The sequence below is a fragment of the Eucalyptus grandis genome, chromosome 1, assembly GCF_016545825.1.
Source record: "Eucalyptus grandis isolate ANBG69807.140 chromosome 1, ASM1654582v1, whole genome shotgun sequence".
NCBI classification, from domain to species: domain Eukaryota; kingdom Viridiplantae; phylum Streptophyta; class Magnoliopsida; order Myrtales; family Myrtaceae; genus Eucalyptus; species Eucalyptus grandis.
In genome coordinates, this window is record NC_052612.1 from 33,642,039 (window position 1) to 33,665,182 (window position 23,144).

A 23,144-nucleotide genomic window follows, 5' to 3' on the forward strand; every position below is an offset into this window, starting at 1 on the left:
TCGGGTTTATGCTGTATTCTCGAACGCACTCATCCTATACTCCTTTTGAATGGGATTGCCCCTTCGAGAATCGCATCTTTCGTTAAGTGCCTACGAGTTAAAAGCAAACAATTCAATTCAATTCTCGGAAAACATAATAACGAGGGATTAGTAAGTTCTTGAGCTGTGAAACATCGAAGGAGATTTCGGATTATTCAAACGTTGGATTACAATTGCCAGTTCAATTTCTCTGAGGATGACTGAAAACAGATGATCTGAGTTGCCATGATTGATATCATTCCAACATCTTTCGAGGAGGTCGAACTCGATGGCGGCCTTAAGGACCATGGTGAGCAAGGATCGCTCACCGGCTAGATGGAAAAGAGTTCGCTTCCTCGTGCAAAACTTAAATCAAGGTCATCCGGGTCTCGGATCTTGCTGAACCTTTTTTTCCCTTCTCTTTTCTTCGACGAGTATTGAGGATGGAAAGCAGAAGAAATAAAATAAAAAGACCTGACGTCCTGGGTCTCGATCCAGCAAAATCTTAAACCGCTATTCATTTCATTGACCACGGCCTACTTTTAGAAAAAAAAACCTTACCTCAACCACAACGAATTCACGTTCAATTCATCACACCCTGAATCTTACAGAGTAGGAAAATTACGCGTCTATCAATATATATGACAAAACTGAAAATTGGTTATATCATCGGAATATCTACAATCCATGAAAAGAATATATACATATCGAAACTCAATTAGGCCGTCAACTATCAATTGATATATAAATAATTGCCTCATATCACACCCAAAATCCAACTATCAAAACTTCTCATCGATAGCACTTTCCTCTACCTAAAAAGATTACAAATGAAAGTGCGAGTAATCATAACTAAGTGAATAATACAAAACACTTGAAGCAAATCAAGGATCCACTATGCACATTTATAAACAATATCAAAACTCACTTGTCTTAAATTTAGTGTACAATACCGTACAATATTAAAATGAGTTATATCACTTTAACCTGATCATATTCAAAATATTTCTTTAATCAACAAATATCAATGGTTCCATCTATTAATCCAATCTTAACAAATCACATGTCAATAATCCGTCCATCGATCAATTTATTGCTCAATATCCAACCACTGTTACAACAAACTGCCTCATGACAAGGGAACCAAAATTCCCTTGGCAAGATCTCTACCTATTATTAAGTGGTAGCTCGGTCTAAAAGGATATTCTTAAACCAGTATACACATAAAAAAGCCCTTAATTAAGTTCACGCTGATATTGAACATCAAATCATCATCATCTAATAATATGTGGCATCCAAAAATAACTCATGGCCATGTGTTTTATAAGTAGGAGTTTATTGAATTATGATTTCAAGATTTATGGCCAAGTGAATAAGAATGATCTGGTATTTATATAAATGGATAATTATTTTTGTTGGAAACGTGTCCTATGTCCATGTGAGACCAAGGATTTTATTTGATGAGGATTATTATTTTGGCCATGAATTTTATAAGTTGGATTTTATTAAACTATGTTACAAAGTATTATGGCCATTTAAATTTGTAATTTGGTACCTTGTATAAGTGGGATTAAGATGGATTACCAAAAATAAATATGGGTCATTTAAGTTTGGACCTTAGGCTCAAGTGAGTTGGGCCTAAAGTTAGACCAAGAGGGCCGGCCCATAGAGCCCATGGGGTTGTCGATGCATGGAAGGGGGAGGGGCCGAGATGGCCTCCTCCAAGTGTCTTCGGCAAGGGAGACACTTGTCTCCTTCTTGGGACAAGTGTCCCCATACAAAAAATGTGAATGCATGCAAGCTTTCTTTTCAACCAAAGGAAAGGGGGAAGGGGTGGTCGGTCTAGGTGCCGAGAGAGAAAGAGAGGAAGAGAGGAAGAGGAGGCGCCGTCGAGCCTGCCTAGTCCCACCATCATTCTTGCTGTGTTTTCCTTTGATTTGAAACAAGTGAAGTCCTAAAACCTACTCTTTACATTGCTGTGTGTATGTGTAGTAGATGGTAAGTCTTGGTTGTGGTAGATGGGATGAAATTTCGGAGCTGTGGAGAGATTCGTTGGTCATGCATGCTGTTTCTAGAAAGACCAGTCCAACCGTCCATGAGATTGTGTGTTGCATGTGACTTTTTAGTCGAAATCTTGTTTTTATTTCTTCATGAAAATTGTAGAGAACACCTTGAAGAACAACATACTAAAATTTGAGGCAAAACGAACAAGAAATGATTAGTGAAATGATTTTTCGTTGGACAGACTAGATCTGGAATTCGTTGTGCTGGCCTTCAGTGGTTTCGTGGTCTGTAAAGTAACCTTCTTGTTAAAATCTCACCTTGATCTCTTAATAAAAGTTGTATTGTACTTCTTAAGGTAGAACATATCAAAAATTTAGAGAAAAAAAACAATATTAGGTAGGTGAAATCGTGGTCTTTCGAAGATGGTTAGATCTGGAAATTTCGGTACTAGGAACAGAAGTTTTAACTGCCTATATTTAATTACCTAGAACGAATCTGACTTCGATGTCTTCATGATATTTACCTTATGGTCTTGGCTATCACATATTCAAATTTCATAATTTTTAAATGTCATTTGGGTATTTAATCAATGATTTTTAAAACTGTGCGATCTGATGTGTTCGGACTTGGTAATGTTGCAATGCGTGGTCTATACCGTTTTGTATGAGATTCTTTTGGAAAAAGTGTTCTGCATAAAATACCTTTATTTATGTCTTGCCTACAACATATTCAAATTTCGAAATTTTTGAAGTTCATTTTCCTATTTAACCAAAAAAATGTTTCAAAAACTGTGCAAGTGGAACGGACAGAATTAGTAGTGCTGTGATGTGTGGTCTGTGTTGAACTATATAGGGATCTTTTGGTGTAGTGTTCTTCATAAGTATCTGTCTTTATGTCTTGAATATCACATGTTTGAATTTCATAATTTTTAATATCATTTGGGTATTTAATGAAAATGTTTTCTAAAACCGTGCTAGCTGGATTGTGCAAATTTCAAAAGCTGTGATGCATGGACTATCCTATTTTGTATGAAATTCTGGTGGTGCTGTGTTCTTCATGAGATGAATGCCCATAAAGTTTGTCTATGATGTACTAAATTCTTAGAAATTATTAGAGACAATTACTAAATCTTAGGAAATGTAAATTAAAAAGAATGCATTCTGTTTTCTAAAATAATAGTAATTGATCTTGCTGCATATGTGATGATATATGGCATTACATATAAAATCAAAAGCTGAAATTGACTTGGTTGCCATCACGTGTGCCATGTTAATATTGAGACACAATTATGAACATGAATTGTGATAAATGAGGATGCCATTGGAGGTGTGAGCCGACGTGCCCCGGAGTGTCGGGATGCCCAGGATGTGGGGGTGCCAAATGCCCGGTGGCCTAGTGGCGTAATTCCGGAGGGTCCTCGGGAGTTTTTGAGATGCCCAGTGATATACGGTACGTAATTCCAGAATGCCTGGTGGTATGTCAATACGTAATCCCAAAAAGCCCCGGAGGTGTGTGCTGGGGATACCTCGTGATGCTAGTTGGGATGCGAGATGCCCGAAATGTGGGGTGCCGGATGCGGAGGTGTGTGCCAAAGGTTCCCGCGATGCCAGGATTGGGTGCGAGCAATAAATTATATGGGATGCAAACATTGGTCCCTGGAAAGAAAAATTGATGAGATCCTTGTGAAAAATAAGAAGTGAAAATGAATCATGTGCATGGGTGTATGCATATGGCATGATGCATGATCTGCTTATGAAAGTAAATTAATGCTATTTGATATTGAAAATGCGATCATGAAGGCATGAATGGATCTCATGGTGATGTATGCTTGATAGCATGGATGATATGAATCACGGTGGTATATGCGATGGCATGGTGAGATATGCATGACTACATAGAGGTATATGCACATATGGCATGGTGATATATGCATGAATGCTTGATGATGAGTGCATGATGGTATATGTACATATGGTATGATGACATATGCATGGCTGCAAGGTAAGTTATGCTTGAATGCATGAATGATATGTGATTTGCTATGATGCCTTGATTGTTTTGTGTGACGCAATGAATAGTTTTGTGGATCTTTCTTGCTGAGTGGTTGTACTCACCTTTTGGGGATTAACATTTCAGACTAGATAAGATTCCTCTACTGCCACTACCACTAGTAGATGGATCAAGTGGTTGGATATAACCGCGAGGAGGAGGATAGCAAAGGAAGAAACTTTTGGACACCAACACTGATCAATGGACTTTAAGTATCTGACTGTTGGAAAGAGATGTCAGTCATTTCTTGAAGTATAGCCAAGTATAGAAAACTATGGCATTTTGATGTACCGACTAAAGATGTCCATCTGCTTTATGTAAATAAAAGTGTTTGGCTTTAACTTATATAGATGTTTAGTTGGCGTACATTGTTTTCTGAATATAGAAGAGAGTTGTTGGATATGCTTCCTTTATATGAATTGTGCAAGGGACCAATAAAAAAAAAATGTAAACCCCCAGGTTATATGGACCCGCTGCAATTGAAATGGTATCAGAATGACATGTTATTCCGGAAAGTGAAAAGTAAGCGAACTGTGGTGACCTTAACGGATCGGGGGCCGTCGAGAGGTGTCACAAATAATCCACAAACCAAATCCAGAATTTGTTTTATAAATTAGAATACATTTTACAAACCATTTTAGAATCAATTTCACAAATTAAGTTTACAAATCATCATATATAATGTTTTATAATACATTTCTCAAACTATTCACAAATATGAAAATGTAGTAAATGCTCGATCCAATTTTAATTCAACAAACATGCTTTTAATAACTCATAACATATCAAATCTCCATTACTTCCAAGATATGAGTTTACAAATTCACAAAAGAAATAGGCACCATTGACCTAATATAGCCTAATCCAAACCTTGAATGTGTGAACTTGAAAGCTTATCAATAAATTGTAAAAAATATATATATCAAAATCAACTAAAACCTATTGTAACTACGAATCCTCTAAGGGCCTATTTGGTAACCATCCTGTTTCCAAAAAACAATTTTAACTCAAAAATGATTTTTTATTCTATTCCATAGACGAGTTTTGAGCATTTTAAGGCATTTGGTAAATATCCAAAATTGTTATTTCTGAGATAGAAATGTATTTGGTAAAATCTCAAATTCTGTTATGATTTAGAATTTCTTTTAATTTTTTAATAATTTTAGTACATCTTTAACATTTTCTTTTTGTCTTTTCTTTTGTCATTTTCTTCTTCTCCTTCATCCTTTGGTTGATAAATCGACTTTGGCTAGGCTAGCAATTGGCCACACAGTGGCAACACAATGGTCGGCAATTTTCTGAGTGTTCTTTGGCTCCCAACGAGGCCAAGCCTCCCTAATGGCTGGGCAAGGCTTAGCTAAACCTTGGCTGGCGAGCTTGGCCTCGCCCAAATCTAGCAAGGCCAAGCTCGCCCGCCCCATCGAGACTTGGCCTCATTAGGCGAACCGCGAGGTCGGCCTCACCATAGCTGGGCGACGCTCCTCTCACAGTGGCCTAGTGAGAGCAAGCCACACCAGCCTCACTAGGGGCCGGTGACATTGCGACAAGGTCGTAGGCCTTGTAGTCGGTCACCAACCAGGCTGAGGTTGGCGACTAGCCAAAGGATGAAAGAGAAGGAGAAAGGAAAAAAAATTAACTTCATTCTGGATAGGAGTTGTTCCATTGTTCTGATAAAAGAAGTAATTTTTTCTAGGAAACAAAAGAATAGAATCGGCATTGTTTGGCTAGTTACTAAATGTGACATCTGAATTTTCAATATTGTTTTCAATTGAATAAATCAAGCCTTTCATCGACGCATCTATAGTATTATTCTGGAGCTAATCACTTGTGAGATAACTAGACTATCCGGGAAGTCATTAAGGAATTTTAATGCAATATCTTGAGAATTCGACCATGAATCGACTTCTCGACCATGCTCATCTTTAGAGGCCATTATGGTACGGTATAAAATCGATTTGAAATTAAAGATAGGTCTATTCGGCGAGATGTGTGGCTAATCGTTGGTGACACCACTAAATTGGAAAATTATCGTCGACCGGCCTAGATGATTCTTATATCGTTTTGGTACCATGTGTCCATATTTGAATCCTCGAGATTTTCACGACAACCGAGAGTCACCAATGTGTCGAGTAGGTTCATAGTAGCTCAAAGAAAATCTACCAAGGGTCATTTGCACTAAAAAAATCTCCAAAAACTGCTTGGTAGCCTAGGTCACACTAAAAACGCGTCGAATGGAAATTAACCACAAATTAAAAGTCTGATTTCAGAAATTGAAATTCTGTCATATCACAATAAATTCTAGAAACATTGACTCAGTCTCAAAAGATTTTTCTGAAACCTGAGACTTTTTGGGAAAAAGTCATCACAAAGCCATTTTTATTCAGAAAAAAGGTCGGGGATCGTTTTGATCGCAAATTTGGGATGCATGATGGATATATGCGTGAGGAAAAATACTAATTTGAGTATTGACTTAACAACGGAATTTATCGAGGTCGAATTGGATTGAGTCGAGAAAAGATCGGTGTCCAATTGAAGCTAATTGATTGTTAATTCATAACTCCCCCAATCCACCACCATTTTGGACCAATTGAAGGTTGAAAGGAGGAGCCTTGGTGGCTCATGGACAGCCAAGGAAGATGCTTGGCCAAGGAGAAGTCTTGGAGAACAAGTTGTGGAAAAATTGGCCAATGAGACCCCACCAAGCCAAACTTGCCCCTCAATCCTTCCCCTCTCTCTCCTTGTCATCCATCCCACTTCTCTCTCTCCCCCTTACCTTGCTCGACACACCAATAGCCAAGGAAGACAGCCAGCAAGCCACCAAACCATTTTTCCCCTCTGTTTTCACTTCTGCTGGTTTCTGCTCCAGCCGACCTTTCGCCAAAGATCCGAGTAAAAAGTTGACTTTCCGAATGAATCAGCGAACGAGCCACCCATCTCCGTGACAATGACATTTAGACCGTTCCATCAAGCCTGACCTCGCCCTGAACAAAGCCGCCGGCCATCCCGTACAACCACTGTAAGCCGCTGGTCGCCAGTCCGTCAATCCCCTGCCCACCTGTACTATTTCGTGTTTTTCGCGAGTTTCTCTCAATTCCGATCCTTCCTTTACCCATTCCAACCACCAGCACATCCCCCCTTGACCCCGAGAGACCACCCTCTCACTGGAGCTCCAATCAACCTATTTCTTCGCCATTTGGCCGCTGGTTGCCTCACCAAGCCTTCCACCGGTCTTGCTTTGCCTAACTTAGCTTGTTTCCTCTCTGTTTCAGCAAGAATGGAACATAAGTTTTATGGGTTTCACAACGGCTGTTAGGCCCATTTTGAGGTTCTTCCGAGCCTCGAAACCTAGGCCCGCTTTGAGAAGAAACATCCCCCGCGACGTTCCCGTCGGTTTGATCCAACCCGCTCGTTAATCAAGTGAGTTTTGCTCACTAATCGCTTACTAATATGCTAATGATGCTTAGAGGTTGATTAGATTTAATTAAATGCAATTAGGTGGATAATTAGATTCAATTAATTAAATTAGAGACTTATTGATGCATGTTAGGCAAATGGTTAGTGTAGTTAGCAAGGAAATAGATCCTAGTATTTATTGAACGAGTCTCGGTAATTTTCCAAGCTTGTCTCGGCTTCAATTAGGCATTTGCAGACCTAAATTGAATTTATTGCATATATTTAATAATTTTCATAATTATTTAATTGTTCATTTATTTTCCAGAAATTACGCTGGCATAGCCAACGACCGAAATTTTATACTAATAATTGTGGTGTAGTCTGTTTATTTAATTGAGTGTTAAATTGTGCTGAATTGATTTAATTCTGATTTTAAGATTTTATTCCTAAATTAATTAATTTTGGTAGTTAATGAGATAATTATCAGGCGTCAGTTTACAGCGCCAAAAATATGTAATTGGCTGTTGAAACTAGTGGGTTGTTCAAAAAGTGAAATTATGATATTTTAGCTAAGGCCAACCATATCCCCACACACGACTATTTTATTGAGAATGATAAGAGGATGGAATTGATTGAATGGTCGAGATGGTATACTATATCAACCTACGGGCGATTTAAATTGTGAGCAGTATACCAGTATACTATATCATCCTACGAGCTCTGATATGTCAGCTTAGATTGCGAGCAGTATACCTTATCAGCTTAGAGAGAGCATTAACAGTATATTATATCATTCTACAGACTCTGATATGTTAGCTTAGATTGCGAGCAGTATACTTTATCAGCTTATGAGGAGCATTATTAATGTACTATATCAACCCAATGGTTCAATATGTTAGCTTAGATTAAGAGCAGTACATTATTTATCAGCTTAATGCGAGCTATACTATCTATATATCAGCTTAGAGTGAGCAGTCCTATTATGGTGGACTTATAGATACTATTGAATGGGCCGACCATGAGAAGGTCGTGATGACATGTAATCGACCTAGTCGATTGATCAATAATTTGATCCGATGCTGTGAATTGATGTGGTTCATGTATATCTGATATATATTGACTTGTAGGAAAGAACTGAAGCCAAGGTAAGCCCTCTGACTCATGTTGTGCTTAGGCAGCCTCTAAAGTATATTGGCTTCCTAACCGGGTCTTAAGGATAGAACTCACTAAGACATTGTCTCATTGGTTATTGTATAACTATTTTCAGGTCCTTATATGACGTTGGTGAAGGACCAGAGGCCTGAAGAGTAGAAGGTGAAGCCTGAAGAATTGACAGTCTTGTCTAACTAGTTAGTCATAGGACAATTCTCTTTTGATGGAGATTAATTCCTTTCTACAGACTTTGTTTTATGAACCGGTGGTTTAAAACCTGACTTAACAATTCACCTTGTATATATTTGCACTATGATTTGAAATGTATATAAGTATGGTTGCTTTTAAAGTGTGAAAATTTGGAGTCCTACTTTTCTGTCACATTGCTTTATTGTCTGGGGATTATTATTATATAATTCCACATGCGTATTAAAAAGAAAAGGGTCGGCAATGCGTCCTAGGATGTCGCTATAAATCGACCAAGTAAGGGATGGGCGCGCGCTTAAGGATCGGGGTGTGACACTAAACATGCCCTAAGCTAAGCTCATTCATTGACAAAATGACTCGTACAAGGTAACAAAACTCTCATGTGAAGAGTGTGAAACTTCATAAATTCATTATGATCAAACCGTATTTCAAAATTGATTTATGCAAAACCCTACAGTTTTACAACGTCTTGAATTATCATTTTCACAAAACTAAATAGCTTAATCACTCCTAAATCGGATTTCACATTTCAAAGTCATATAACTTCAAATATATGGCCAAACTTCAAAATTACTTCGGTTATATGAATTAAGGTCTCGAATACTTACCATATGCTGCAAACATAGTTAATCTTGATTGTTGGGTGTACGATTTTTCTGTATTTTTTCTACTCTCCTCTAGGTTTTCCTGAAACTTGTCATATTGTGACCGGTCAAAGCCCCACATATCACAACTACTGGAGTTTACCCCAGTGACCACCCTTTCAACTTAAAAGGGGGAGGTGGGGAGTTCGAATCACCACCTTCTCAGGAGGGTTGGGGTGGGGACGAATTAGTTTTTAGAGTGGGTTTCAACTCCCACACCCTGCAAGAAGGCAGGGCAAAAGTCTGAGAGTGAGAATTAGAATAGGAGTAGAGTAGGACCAACAAAAAAAAAAAAAAACGCCCCACATATCACACAATTAAATCCCCATTTAAATTTCAAAGTTATGGCATATAATTAAACGCAAATCCGTCAAACCATAGCTTCGGAATCATTCCAAACGAAACAAGATAGAAGTGGACGTTGGCACATGCTCTCATTTCATGCCAATTATGGCAAGTTTTGTAATTTTCTCATGCATGGTACGCCGCCCGCATTTTATAAGCCTTCAATTGCTTATTCAGACAATTCATATATATTTTGCTGAAACAGGCATTATTTTTTGCAACTACGCATCATTCACGTGGCATTATTTTTCCTCCCTCTACTTCTACTCGCTGATCAGGTGGATTATATCTTATGTTTTTTTTTTTTTTTTTTTTAAGATTATTGGGTCCAACCCAAATCAGCATTGAGTTTCCTAAGAGTACTCTGTTTCATTACATATGTTGTAAAATCATTGTGCAGACTCGAAGTTTATTTGTTCTGAATATAGACAAGTGAATCGGATGAAATTATTCAGAAGAAATGAAAGGAAATTGAACACCAGACTTACATGGTTTGATTCGACCATCAGAACCTACGTTCACGGAGAGAGCATTATGAAATTTCACTATAGAAATAAACGATATAGCGAAGATTATAATCACTTGAGCACTCAAATACTCTCTCAATATTTTCCAGCCCCCAATTACATCCAATAACTTACATGATGTTTAACCCCTCATAATTTCTAACGATACCTCACTCAAAGAATTAAACAAATTCTATTCACAAGAATTTATCTAGCTAAATCACTCAGGTGTAATTGCAACAATACTCAACCCTCTCAGCCACCAAAGAACTTGGCACACTCTTTTCTCTCTCACCACCAAGGACTAGGCACACTATTGGCCACCAAAGGAACTTGGCGCTCTCTTGGCCACCTCGGCGCAATTCTTGTCCTACGTCTCTCACTCGCTTTTGTAATGCAGAAGTGAGAGTCTTCCTCATTCAATGGCAAAGACCATTGATGCTCACATGGAAAAGCGACATCTTGTACATTGGGCTCTCTTCTCATGTTCCGAAAGTCTACCTTCATTTATTTAGATGAGCTCCGTGCAACTTCCTTTTCATTCCTCTTCCTGTCGAGGCTTCCACATGCTTCTTCACACGGATTCCTTCTTTTAATATGCAGACAGAGGAATTTTCATATTTTTTGCTTGAGCAAATCTCTCCATTGACTCCGATACAGCTCCGTATAGAGCCAAGAAAGAAAGTCAATAAAACATGCAGATTTTCTTTACTGCTTTTCCATACATGCAAAGAGATAAATGCAAAATGAAATCCATAAGCAATCTTCTTCTTCTCACAATTGCGGCTAAACATAAACGCAATCATGTGCAGCTGAATCAAAGAAGAAGTCCCACAAAATTATAAGGTCGCTCAGTCTAATTTATTTAGACTAGTATTGTTCAATAGACTCAAACTCGAAACATATTTTAACATTATTAACATAAAATAATAGATCCTGTAACTTTTCCTTTTCCCATCCCCAAGCATCATACAGTCACTTCCTTATTCTTTCTTTTTATGAGCACACTTAGGACACTAAATCGACAGGCGACTGTGTAAAAAAAGGCTCATTTGCGACCTATCGAATCCAAGGAACCATTAATATCACCACCCAGGAGAGCACAGTTCAAGCTGTCTTCAAGAACTCCATGATGTAAGTGTTGAAAGCGCGACACATGACTTGGAAGCCCTGAAATCCCGCCCCTTTTGCCAAAGCCTCGAACTCCTTCTCCGTCCTTTCTTTCCCGCCGGGGCAGTGGGCCAACATCATGCAATCCGTGTGGATCACTCCCTTGGTCGCCAGGCTCGGGTCCGGGTACACGGGGAGTATGTCTTCTGCAATGATCACCCTCCCATTTATTGGAAGCGCATCATAACAGTTCTTGAGGAGCTTTGCGCAATGTTCATTGTTCCAATTATGGCATATCGACTGCAAGAAAGTAACATGCCTTTTATGAAGCACTCTGTACTTAACTCTAATCAGTAACTACTTTTTAGTCTTGCTAAGAGACCAAGATAAAACAAGGGAAGCAACAACCAGCCTTGTCCTAGTACTTTCCGAAAATTTCAACTTCAAGAACATTCACTCTGACCTTCAGGAAAATGGCATCTCCTTTTGGAACGCTGACGAACATGTTGCCTCCAACATGCTCTACACCTGCGTTAATCCCGGCATTAGATTTTTCGGTGCTCTTTTCAACAAGGTGATTCATATTAGTTAAGAGGCGATGAATTGAATGTGAGATGCGAAAATATTCCTAGATCTTGAGTTGCTCTCAAGTATCTAGGATATGACAATTAATGTCGAAGAGCGAGCAACCGATACACATTATATACCGGGATAGGACGGAGCATCTTTAATCACATGAGGCAAGTCGAAGTTGATGCCTTTGATCGACGGGTATTTAGCTATGATCATGTTGAGCACGGCCCCAGTGCCGCCTCCGACATCGACCACCGTCTTGAGGCCCTCGAAGCCGTCGTACGTTTCCACTATCTTCTTCATCGTAATGGTGGAAATATCAGACATTGCCCAGTTGAAGATCTTGTTAAATCGCGGGTCGGTACCTAGATAGTCAAATGGGGTCATGCCGTGTGCCTTGTTGAACGGGATTCCGCCTTCAAGAATCGCATCTTTCAAGTAGTACCTACGAGTTAAAAGCAAACGACCCAATTCAACGCTCAGAGAACAATAGTGGGGAATTAATAAGTTCTTGTGTGGTGAAACTGGAGGAGATGTCAGGTAATTCAAACGTTCGATTATGGTCAGCTATTACTTCACAATATGACTGGCATTAAGGATGAATCCTGAAAAAAAAAAAAAATTCCCAAATAGTAAGAGGAAAAGAAGGAAAAGTTTTTTTTTTTTTTTTTTAAAGCATACCAGCTTTCCACGACGTGTTTGTCATGGTCGAGCAAGTTGAGTGGGGCAAGGGAGACCCCATCCTCGTTCTTGACCAGGAACTTGCACACCGGAGCTAAACCGTAAAGCCGCTCAACCTTACCCTCGGGGAGGTCACGGAGGGTGCACGTGAGCATAGAATAGCTGGCCAGCAGCCGAAATATTCGGTCGAGCATGACCGGGGCATCGGGGTTCTGGGTTGGGAGCTGCGACGAGACTTCCCCAGGGGTGAGGTAGGCGCCTGGCCCGGCCCTGGCCATGATCTCGAGGAGGTCGAGCTCGATGGTGGCCTTGAGGACCCTAGGGAGAACGGAGGCGGTTGCCAGCTGCATGGCAAAGAGGGTCTCCTCCTCGTCCGAGACTTGGGTAGGGGTCATTTGGGTCTCGGATCCTGCTAAATCCATTTTGTATTGAGGAAGGAAAGTAGAGGAAATGGAATGAGAGAGTGCAAAGGCTTGGGCAGTTGGGTCTACGAGGACACTGACAAAATCTTAATCCGCTATCACATTTTGATCGACCGAAGCTTACTTATATAGCAAAAGAATCTACTTCGACCACGATTAATTCAACTTCGATTAAATCCCCATTAACATTTCAAAAGTTACAACATCCATCATGTTGCAAATATATATTAAATTGGATAAGATAGCTGAAAGGAAGGAAAATAAATTAGACATTAGATATACGTGGTTTGGTCTAAATATCGGAACTTATGTACACGGAAAAAGCATAACAGAATTTCATTATAAAAATCAAGTGATATACCAGAGATTACAATCATTCAAAACTCAAATACTCACTCAGTGTTTCTCTATCCTTAATTATACCCAATAACTTACACAGTGTTTAGCCTTTCACAATTCTTAGTGAAATCTCACTTGAGGAATTACATAAATTCTACTCACAAGATTTTATCTAGCTAAATCACTCTTTGCAACAATACTCAACCCTCTCAACCACTAAAGGTGCCTCTTTTATCGCTGGCCACCAAGGACTTGGTGCTCTCTCGACCACCAAAGACTTTGGCGCTCTCTCAATCATTAAAAGGAACTTGGCGCTCTCTCGGCCATCGAGGCAACTTGGCGCGCTCTTCTCCGTTGGACGTCTTTCTCTTTTACAATACAAAATAGAGTCTCCATCATTTATTGCAGTACGAGGAAGCCTTCTTCAAATGAAAGAAAAGATAAGGGAAGACCACCATAATTTATGGGCATGCATGCATGTGCATGAATTAAAAGATGGATGAACGTTGTACCTTCTTGCATGCATGCATGTGCATGAATCAAAAGATGAATGAATGTCACGCCCCAATCCTCGGACGCGCGCACATCCTTCTACTTGATCGATTTTATAATGCGATATCCCAGGACTATGTATCGCCGACCCTTTCTTTTTATTAAGCACATGCGAAAGCAGTTATAAATCCCCAAACAATAAAACAATGGGATAGGAAAGCAGGCCATATTTTTCATATTGAAATTCACAACCACACTTTCATTAACAGCACAACTCATAGTATATTTACAATACTATTCACAACATACTTGTCTCACACCTATCTATACTAAGATAGGGTTTACAAAAAGGATGGATCTCAGTCCACATCCGGTTATATTCAAGATCCCTCTCTGGATCTTCTTCTTCTTCAAAAGTCTTTCTCCTCTTCAGGTTCCTCTTCCTTAGATTCTCCTCAGGGTCCTGAAATGGTTATTCAATAATCAATGAGACCACATCTCAGCAAATCCTACCCCCTACGACTCGATTAGTAAACTAATACACCATACGGTTGCCTAAGCACGACACGAGTCGAGGACTTACCTTAGCCTCGGCCCAACCTGCAATTCAAGGTTAAACACAGATATTCAAACAATTCACGACATCCGATCAAGCATTGATCAATCGACTTAGTCGATTACATGTCAGTCAGACCATCTCTAGGTCATTCCCACTCATACCATGATCTCTCAGTGGTGTACTCATTCTCCAAATCACATGTGTTTCTCGGGCGTCGTTTTCGCCAATGACATACCGATCACCGACACCGTGTGTTCTTTAAGGCGCCGTTTTCACCAGTGATAACCTTGATCACCGAACCACGTGTCCTTTCAAGGGCGCCGTTTTCGCCAAGGTGACATCGGCTATAGACAACATCGTGCGTTCTTTAAGGCACCGTTTTCACCAAAGTGATATTCCCATAACCACCGAACCACGTTTGTCTATAAGTCATTTACGTGCGTTCTTTAAGCGCCCGTTTTCGCCGGTGATACTTCCAATCACCGAACCACATATGTCCAATAATATCGCACCGATTGGTCTCACCATTCTCCCTACTATATAGCCCATCAACGTGCGGCGCTATATACTCATGCTCGGCCATTACCAATCAAATACTCAATAACAAACAATTTGGGACAATTCCTCAAATTTCACAATTTAAATCAATTCCATAAAAATTGAAGCTCAATTAAATAAACAGACTGCACCACGACAATCGGCACGAAATTCCAGTCACCGGCCATCCCGGTTGAATTTCCGGAAAAATAATTAATTAAATAAATAAATTTCGAAAATACATAAATAAACATTAAAAATCCAATTTAGGCCCATATTGCCTTATTGGAGCCGAAAACGGGTCGGGAAAAATCCCGATGTGCATTCAATAAATAACCAAACATTTCTACTTGCTAATAGCTAGGTCTAACCACCTAACATGCATCATTAAGTCACTAAATTAATTGTTCTAACCTAATCTAACCACCTAAGTGCATGTAATTAAATCTAACCAACCCTAAGGCATAATTAGCAAACTAATAAAGCATTAGTGAGTAAAACTCACTTGACAAAAGCGGGGATCAAATCACCGCGACGGCAACGCGACGGTGGCCGAAATCGGACTTTCGACGACACCGGCAGACTTGGACCGGGCTTTGGACTTGGGCCCAACAAATCTCAGCCCAATTGAGATTTGTTCTTGCACTGGAATGGGCTGGACCTGCTGAATTTCTGGACTGAACTAACTGCGCTAGCTGAACTGGGCTTGCTGGTCTTGTGCTGAATTCGGTGGCCCAAAGGACTGAAGCTCACGGGCTGGGCTTGCTGCAGGGCTTGTCTTCAGCTAGTTTGTTGGACTGAAGATCACATGGGCTGCTGAGCTGGGCTGTTCGGTGGCTTCAAATGAGCTGCTGGGCTGATGAAGACGGGCCGCACAAGGCAGAGATGGGCCTCGACAATTTCGTGAAGGCTGAGGGCATGCCGCTGGAGAAGACTGAAGACGGAAGCTGCTCGTGGACGCTGCTTCGCTGGCCTTGGTCTTCGGTCAGCAAGGTTTCACGAAAATTGAAGCTGCGTGGAACTTGGGTCTTCGTGGGCAGAAGGCGCGAACGAGGGAGCAGCTTGGGGTCTTCATGGAGTGCATTAGCACCGACGTGGCAGCTTCACGAGATCAACAAAGTGGGACGGTTCTTGCTGGAGTTGACCGTGGAAGCTGCAGCTTGGCCGCGTGGCTGAAGAAGAAGGTTGCTGGGCTTCTTCGTTGGCGTCGTGGGGTCTTCGGTCAACAAACCGAAGCTTGTTGCTGGAGTTTGACCCACGGAGCAAGTCGGATGCGCGGAGGCTGAGGGACGCGCGGATGAAAGGAGTTGCAACTGCTGGCGGTTCAATTTGTTGGCTTCTCGGTGGATCGTGGCTTCAAGGGTCAACAACTTGATGAAGCTGACCAAGGTTGCGGTAGTGGAAGTCTTCGTGGCAACAAAGTGGAGGAAAGCTGGAGCTGCAACAAACGGTGGAGTCTTCGTGGACGAGGAAGTAGCTGGTTGGCGTGGCTGCAGGTCTTCGTGGCTGTTGGCAAGGCATGAACGAAGATGTTGGACTTTGGGATTCGGTGGCAGCGCGAGAGAGAAGCAAATCGTAGACGGGGCTTCGATCAGTCTTCAGTGAGGAGAGTTGACTGGCGGGGGACAGCAACTAGTGGAGAGAAGTAGCTTGATTGAAGATCTCAAGGTTGGCGTGAGCAGAGTGTGTGGACTTCGTTTGAGGAAGAGAAGAAATGAAGATGGAGAGAGATTGGATGGATTGTCTCGCACGATAGAGATATTAAGACAAAAGCAGGAAAAATGAGCGGATAGGAGTGCCGAGCGTGAGAAGCCAGCTAAGAGGAGACAAGAAAAATCAGAAATCTTAGCCAATACATTTAATGTTTTGGCCCACAAGTCCACCATACACTCCTCTTTGTCCCCCCAATCAATTTCAAGCTTATCAACTCACAAATAAAAATTTTTAAAGTCCAAAATTGCTGCCTCATCCAATCATACGAATTTCACCATTTGAGCTTCAATTTCTCCAATAAATTCCCAACTTGAGGTCCAATTTCGACGTAAAAAAATCCCAAATGATTTTCTATAAATCCCCGACACACAACGGCTCAATCTGAAAGTCCAATTTCCCATTAATTTAGCTAATCGAACTTCCGGCCAAACTTCCACGACATCCGAACCCAATTTCCGTAAAATTTCCCGAATCTCCGAAAATCTTCCGATCGAGTCAATGCACCTAAAATTTATTGTGACATGGCCAAAACTTCAATATCTGAAATCGGACTCGAATTGGCGGTTAATTTTCATTCGGCGCGTTTTTAGCGTGACTAGACTATCGGGTAGTTTTGAACTTTTTAAGGCAAATGACCCGTGGTCGATTTTCTTCGAGCCACTATAAACCCACTCGACTCAATGGCGACTCTTGATTGTCGTGAAAATCTCGATGATTCAATTACGGACACAGGGTACCAAAACAATAAGAAATCGGTCTAGTGCCGGTCGACGAGAATTTTCTAATTTAGTGGTGTCACCCACGATTAGCCACATATCTCAGTCGAACCGACCTATCTCTGATCTCTAATCGATTTTATATCTTTGCGCCGCAATGGCCTCTAAAGATAGACACGGTCAAGAAGCCGATTCCCCGATCGAGTTCTCAAGTCTATTGCCTTAAAATTCCTTAATAATTTCCCCAGCTAGTTTAGTTATCTCGAGAGTGATCGGCTCTGAGAATAACCCTATAGACGCGTCAATGAAATGCCCGATTTATTCAGTAGAAGACAGGGTTGAAAATTTGGGATGTCACAATGAACGTTGTACCTTCTTTCCTCTTCTTTCTTCTTTCTCCCTCAAAGTCAACAACGATGGCTAATGATGAGCCATTTTTAAGAGAATCAATCAATCACCGAAATTCAATTTCAATCCATTACAAAAGGAAGCCTCACAATAACATAATTTCTTCATGAGGCAGCCACCATACCAGATCAATTAGCTACCATTGGAGAACCCCTATCAGCAAATGAGTACCACACACACATCTTCCATGGTCTTGGACCAGAACTTTTCGGTTTAGACACAGCAATCTCCGTCATCTCTCAATCAGGAGCACTCATGCGATGCCCTTCATGGTTTGCTCCTTCAACACGAAGGAAGACTACAAATCGACTAAACGACCTCCAATACCCCCTCCACCTATTGCCTTTGTATCTCACCAGTCAAGATTGACGTCTCAACAGTCTAAAGGGGGAATTTCAGCCCATCAAATGCAAGCCCATCCATCATTAATCCAATTTTATCGATGCCAACAAGGGTGTTAAAATAATCCACATACAGTTGGTTAAGTTCACTCCTTCCAGCTCATGGAGGTCGAGGGTTCGAAACCCTGCATTACTAGCAATTTAAGTGAGGAGCCCTAACGGTGAGTTGTTGGGCTAGCTCTCCCCGAAGTATAAGCATTGTAGGTCTTCCATCGTGGGGCCATGAGACCCCATATCGGCGTAAGCCGACAAGGGCATGCTCCGGCGGATCCTTGGTCATAAAAAAAAAATAAAAAAAATAAAAAAAATAAAAAAAATAAGGGTGTTAAAATATGTCTCGAGTTTAAGTTGCGAAACAAACTCAATCCGAACTAAGTTACGGATAAAGTTCAAGGACATTCTAAAGATTACGGATATTATTTCCGTATGAAAGATGCATTCAAGAATGGAAGGTAATATTACCTTGGACTTTGTATTGGATAAAGCTTGTTTTGAAATCACGGAAGTTATCCGCAAAGTAATTCAAGTCGGCCAAGAAGAAAGGAGAGTAAATAAATAAATAAAGGAGACTTGGATATGGTTGACTGGTTGACCGACATTATCGTATTCCATGTTGCAGTCGGCTTCTGCAGGTTTTATATGGCTACATATAATTAGATTAAGGAGCTTTCTTGGGCCGTTGGTTGATGTGTGTTCAGAGGGCGCTCGTGAATTTGCTTTACATCCGATTGGAGTTCTTTCTCGAAGGATTTCGTTTAAGGAATTGATTCCATGTGTTGAAGCCAATTAAATCTCGTAGTAAGATTTGCGTGTAATTCGTTCGTGAGATTGAGACATTATTTCGTGAGGAATTTGGGGGTTAAATACGATGTGCATAATTAGGTGTAATTGGTGCTTGGAAAACACTGAGAGAGTATTTGAGTGACTTGAGTGAATAATCTCCTTATATCGCTTGATCTATAGTAAATTCGTTGTTGCTCTTCTCGTGAACATAGGTCTCTACGACTGAATTACGTAAATCTCGTGTCCGATATATGTTCTTCTTCTATCTATTTTATTGTTCGATTGCTCACTTTCCGTAGCAATTGGTATCGGAGCCAGACTTGGCTGAGTTGAAGCAAATCAATGGCGATAGAAGGAAAAGTGAAAATCGGCAAATTTGATGGGAATGATTTTGGTTTCTGAAAGATGTAGATTAAAGATTATATTTATTAGATGAAACTGCACTTGCCTTTGTCTGAGGAGAAGTCAGAGTCGATGAAACAAGCTAACTGAGATTTATTGGATAGACGAGCTATGGGTGTTATTCGGCTGATGTTTACTGCCTGTTGCATATGTGTGAGAAGCCCTCTCGATCAACAAGGTCTATTTGATGCGACGTCTGTTTAATTTGAAGATGAGTGAAAGTGCGTCAATTGCAAATTATATTAATGAATTTAATGTGATTGTTAGTCAATTAAGTTCAGTTGAGATTGACTTTGAAGATGAGATACGTGCTTTGATTTTATTATCCTCATTGCCTAATTGTTGGAATACTACTATTACTACCATTAGTAATTCCTTTGGGTCAATAAGCTTGACATTTGATAGGGTTCGAGATTTAATTTTGAGTGAGGACATCCGTAGAAGAGAATCTGGTGAACTTGTATATGTTGCTTTAACATGTGACAATAGAGGAAGATCTAGAACACTTGTTAGTAAGAGCAATACTAATATGAATAAGTGTAGTTAGTCTAGGACTGGCAATGCTATCTGTTGGAACCATGCAAGATGGAGCATCTTAGAAGGAATTGCCTTAAGCTAAAAAATGAGAAAGGTAAGAGATTATAGTTAATTCAGCAGATGATGTTGCAGCTATAGCTGATAGTGTTGATTACGTCTTGTCTGTCACTGATTATTCATCATTTGATGGATGGATTATGGATTATGGATTCTAGTTGTTCTTTTCATGTTACACCAAATAAAAAAATAGTTTACTACTTATCAAAGCATGAATGATAGTAAAGTGCAATTGGGGAACAACACTGAATGTGATGTTGTTGTTGTTGGCAACATTAGAATCAGATTGTATCGTGAGGACATTAACTGGAGTGAGGCATGTCCCAAAGTTAAAGAATAACTTAATTTCCTCGAGTGCCCTGGATTTAGCTAGGTATCAATATATATATATATATATATATATATATATATATATATATATATATTGGTAATATAGGTATCAATATATTTCAGAATATGGAATTCTAAAAATTGTTTGAGGTACTTTAGTAATAATGAAATGAATCAAGTGCAGTGGCCTATATAAACTACAAGATAAGACAGTGACCGATTTCTCCACGGAGACGTCGGATGCATTTGTTCGAGAGTCTGAAATTTGGCATATGTGTTTGGGGCATATTGGCGAGAGAAGCCTGAAGGTTTTAAGTGAAAGAAATCTTCTATATGGTTATGTTCCTAATTAACGAACTAAATGTATGCAGGTACTATGATTTAGATTAATGGCAGAGAGTGTAATTCAGTACAACTATCAAAGAAACCATGGAAATTGCAAAGTTAATTCACTGTTTGTAGGTTGTCACGGTTTCCTTCGAGGAAGAGTGTTAGATATATGCTAACAATTGTTGATAACTACTCGATGAAAACATGGGTGTTTGTGCTTAGGCACGTGTTTGATGTTATCATCAAGATCATGCAATTGAGAACTTTGATGAAAATAAGATTAGTAAGACGATTAAGCATGTGCGAACTGACACTAACATGGAGTTTTGCTTGAAGTTATTGAATGAATTCTACATGAAATAACACATATTGAAACACCGCACTTATGCCAATGAACCACAACATGTTGCGTAATTCATTAGCAAAACGTTACTAAAGACGGCCCATGAAATATTCTCTAATGCCGATATGGCTAAGAGATTCCTAGCGGATGCGCTTATTATGGCAAGGTATCTAATAAATAGATCCCCATCGACTGAGATTAGATGTCGAACTCTCGAAGAAATGTGGTCAAGTAACGTTGCTGATTATTCTATTCTTAGAATATTTGGTTGCCCATATTATATTCAAGTGAGTGATGGTAAAGTCGATGGAGAGGTAAGAAAGTGCATATTTCTAGGCTATGCACAAGGTGAGCGAGGTTATTGGTTATGGTGCTCCGAGTTAAATTCACCTGTTATTAACAGATAAGTTACATTTGACGAGTCTCCAGTACTTCTGGCTAGGAGTATTTATAGTAGTATTCAAACAGATCTGAACGGTGTTTAGCCTAAGGTGGAGTCGCAACTAGAAACTCCTGAGATAGCGGGTACGAGTACTAGCAAAGTAATCAACACGGATGGTGTTTGAAACGAAGTGGAGCCTATAGAGCTTGCTGGAACTACCGAAATTGACAAGGTACATATTCAATATCCTGATAGATATAGATGCAACAATGGTTTTGCTTTATCTGTGGTTAAGAAGGTTGCATCAGAAAACCTTTCTGAGCAGTTAAAGTGCATGTGGAGTTGGTATTCTTATGAGGTCTTTGGTTCTGACAAAGTTCAAGCGTGGAAAATATTTATGGCAGTTGAGCCCATTAGGGGCTGTGGGAGAATAGTGATAGAGTTTGAATTTTTGTGGAGTAATTGTGCTTGCCTCAAATGTCGAGCCAAGGTGGAGATTATTAAAATATATGTTGAGTTTGAGTCATTAAAAGAACTCGATCCGAACTGAGTTGCGGAAAAAATTCAAGGACATCTTAAAGATTACAGATATTATTTCCATATTAAAGATGTGGTCAAGAATAGAAGGTAATCTTAGCTTGGCCTTTGTATCGAATTGTTGTACTTTAGCTAGTACGTCCATGATAGAGTGCGATTAGACCGCACCATTTGGACTTGATACGGTACGATGGAAGGACACCATTTGTAGGGGGTGTCATGGAGTCGTATAAAAGCCTTTTGTAGACACTCGTTGGCACCAGTTGGCAAATATACGCACCAAATTTCTCTCCCTTTCTATCAAAGAAGAAGAAGGCATTCCATTTCAATTTTGCAAGAACAACCGGCATTTACGCCGTGGAAATCGGGTGCTTTCCTTGTGATTGCATCCAGACTAACGTGAGGTAGTGTTGTTCATGTTTCATCGGCAATTCAACATTCGTTACGGGGCTAATTGTTGTTTGCGCATCGGAATCAGATAAGTCATCTTCCGCCGACTTCAATTCCAACATTGGTATCAGAGCTCGGTCGTGATTTCTGCCTTGTTTTTCATCTAATTTTCTCATTTACCATTTGATATTGAGATCAAGAGATTGTATTCTACACTATTTTTTATGTTTATTGGTCAGAATTGCAATCTGAAAACTCGAATTTGAACCGAAGCGAAGAACTGGTTCGGGGTCGCGTACACCCGTACGGTTTTAGCCATTTTTCGAAATAATTTTTTGGCCAAAATTAATTTTTGAATATACAAGGAGAAAGAGCTCGTCGAGACGAGTCCGGCGATGGGTCGAGCGCCGCTAGACAACGCTGGACGCACCCACACACGCGGCCAGAAGCCGTTGCGCGTGGGCGCCACGTGCCTGAAGCGCTGGCAAAGCCAGCGCGTGCGCCTCACGCGCCAGTTAGCGAACCAACAAGTGCGCGTCACGCACCGGTCAGCGAACCGGCGCATGATGACATCACCGTGACGTCACCCAACGATCGGCAACAGTTGGGATGACGTCATCGCCGACGGCAGTTGGCCGGCCGGCGACCCAACCCGTTACCCGACCTGACCCGAGATCCGACCCAGGTTGTCCCGACCCGACCCAACCGTTGACCAGTCAAGGTCGGACCGGTCAACAGTCGGACTGGTCAGACCAGCCAAGAGCCATTTGGCTCGCTGGCGCAT

The 23,144-nt window shown here is 40.5% G+C and overlaps 1 protein-coding gene and 1 long non-coding RNA gene across 2 annotated transcripts; both read right to left on the reverse strand.

The window, feature by feature from the left end:
* Positions 1-11,425: 11,425 nt before the first annotated feature.
* LOC104455705 (caffeic acid 3-O-methyltransferase) lies at positions 11,426-13,104 on the reverse strand. Its single transcript, XM_010070456.3, has 4 exons — positions 12,683-13,104; positions 12,136-12,446; positions 11,892-11,956; positions 11,426-11,728 (listed from the first exon to the last, which is right to left on the reverse strand). The coding sequence occupies exons 1-4, from the start codon at positions 13,102-13,104 to the stop codon at positions 11,426-11,428; spliced, it is 1,101 nt and encodes a 366-aa protein (XP_010068758.2).
* A 1,060-nt stretch (positions 13,105-14,164) lies between these two features.
* On the reverse strand, positions 14,165-16,807 carry LOC120291157. Its single transcript, XR_005549008.1, has 2 exons — positions 15,537-16,807; positions 14,165-14,398 (listed from the first exon to the last, which is right to left on the reverse strand). It is a non-coding gene; the product is annotated as an uncharacterized LOC120291157 (long non-coding RNA).
* Between the last annotated feature and the right edge of the window lie 6,337 nt (positions 16,808-23,144).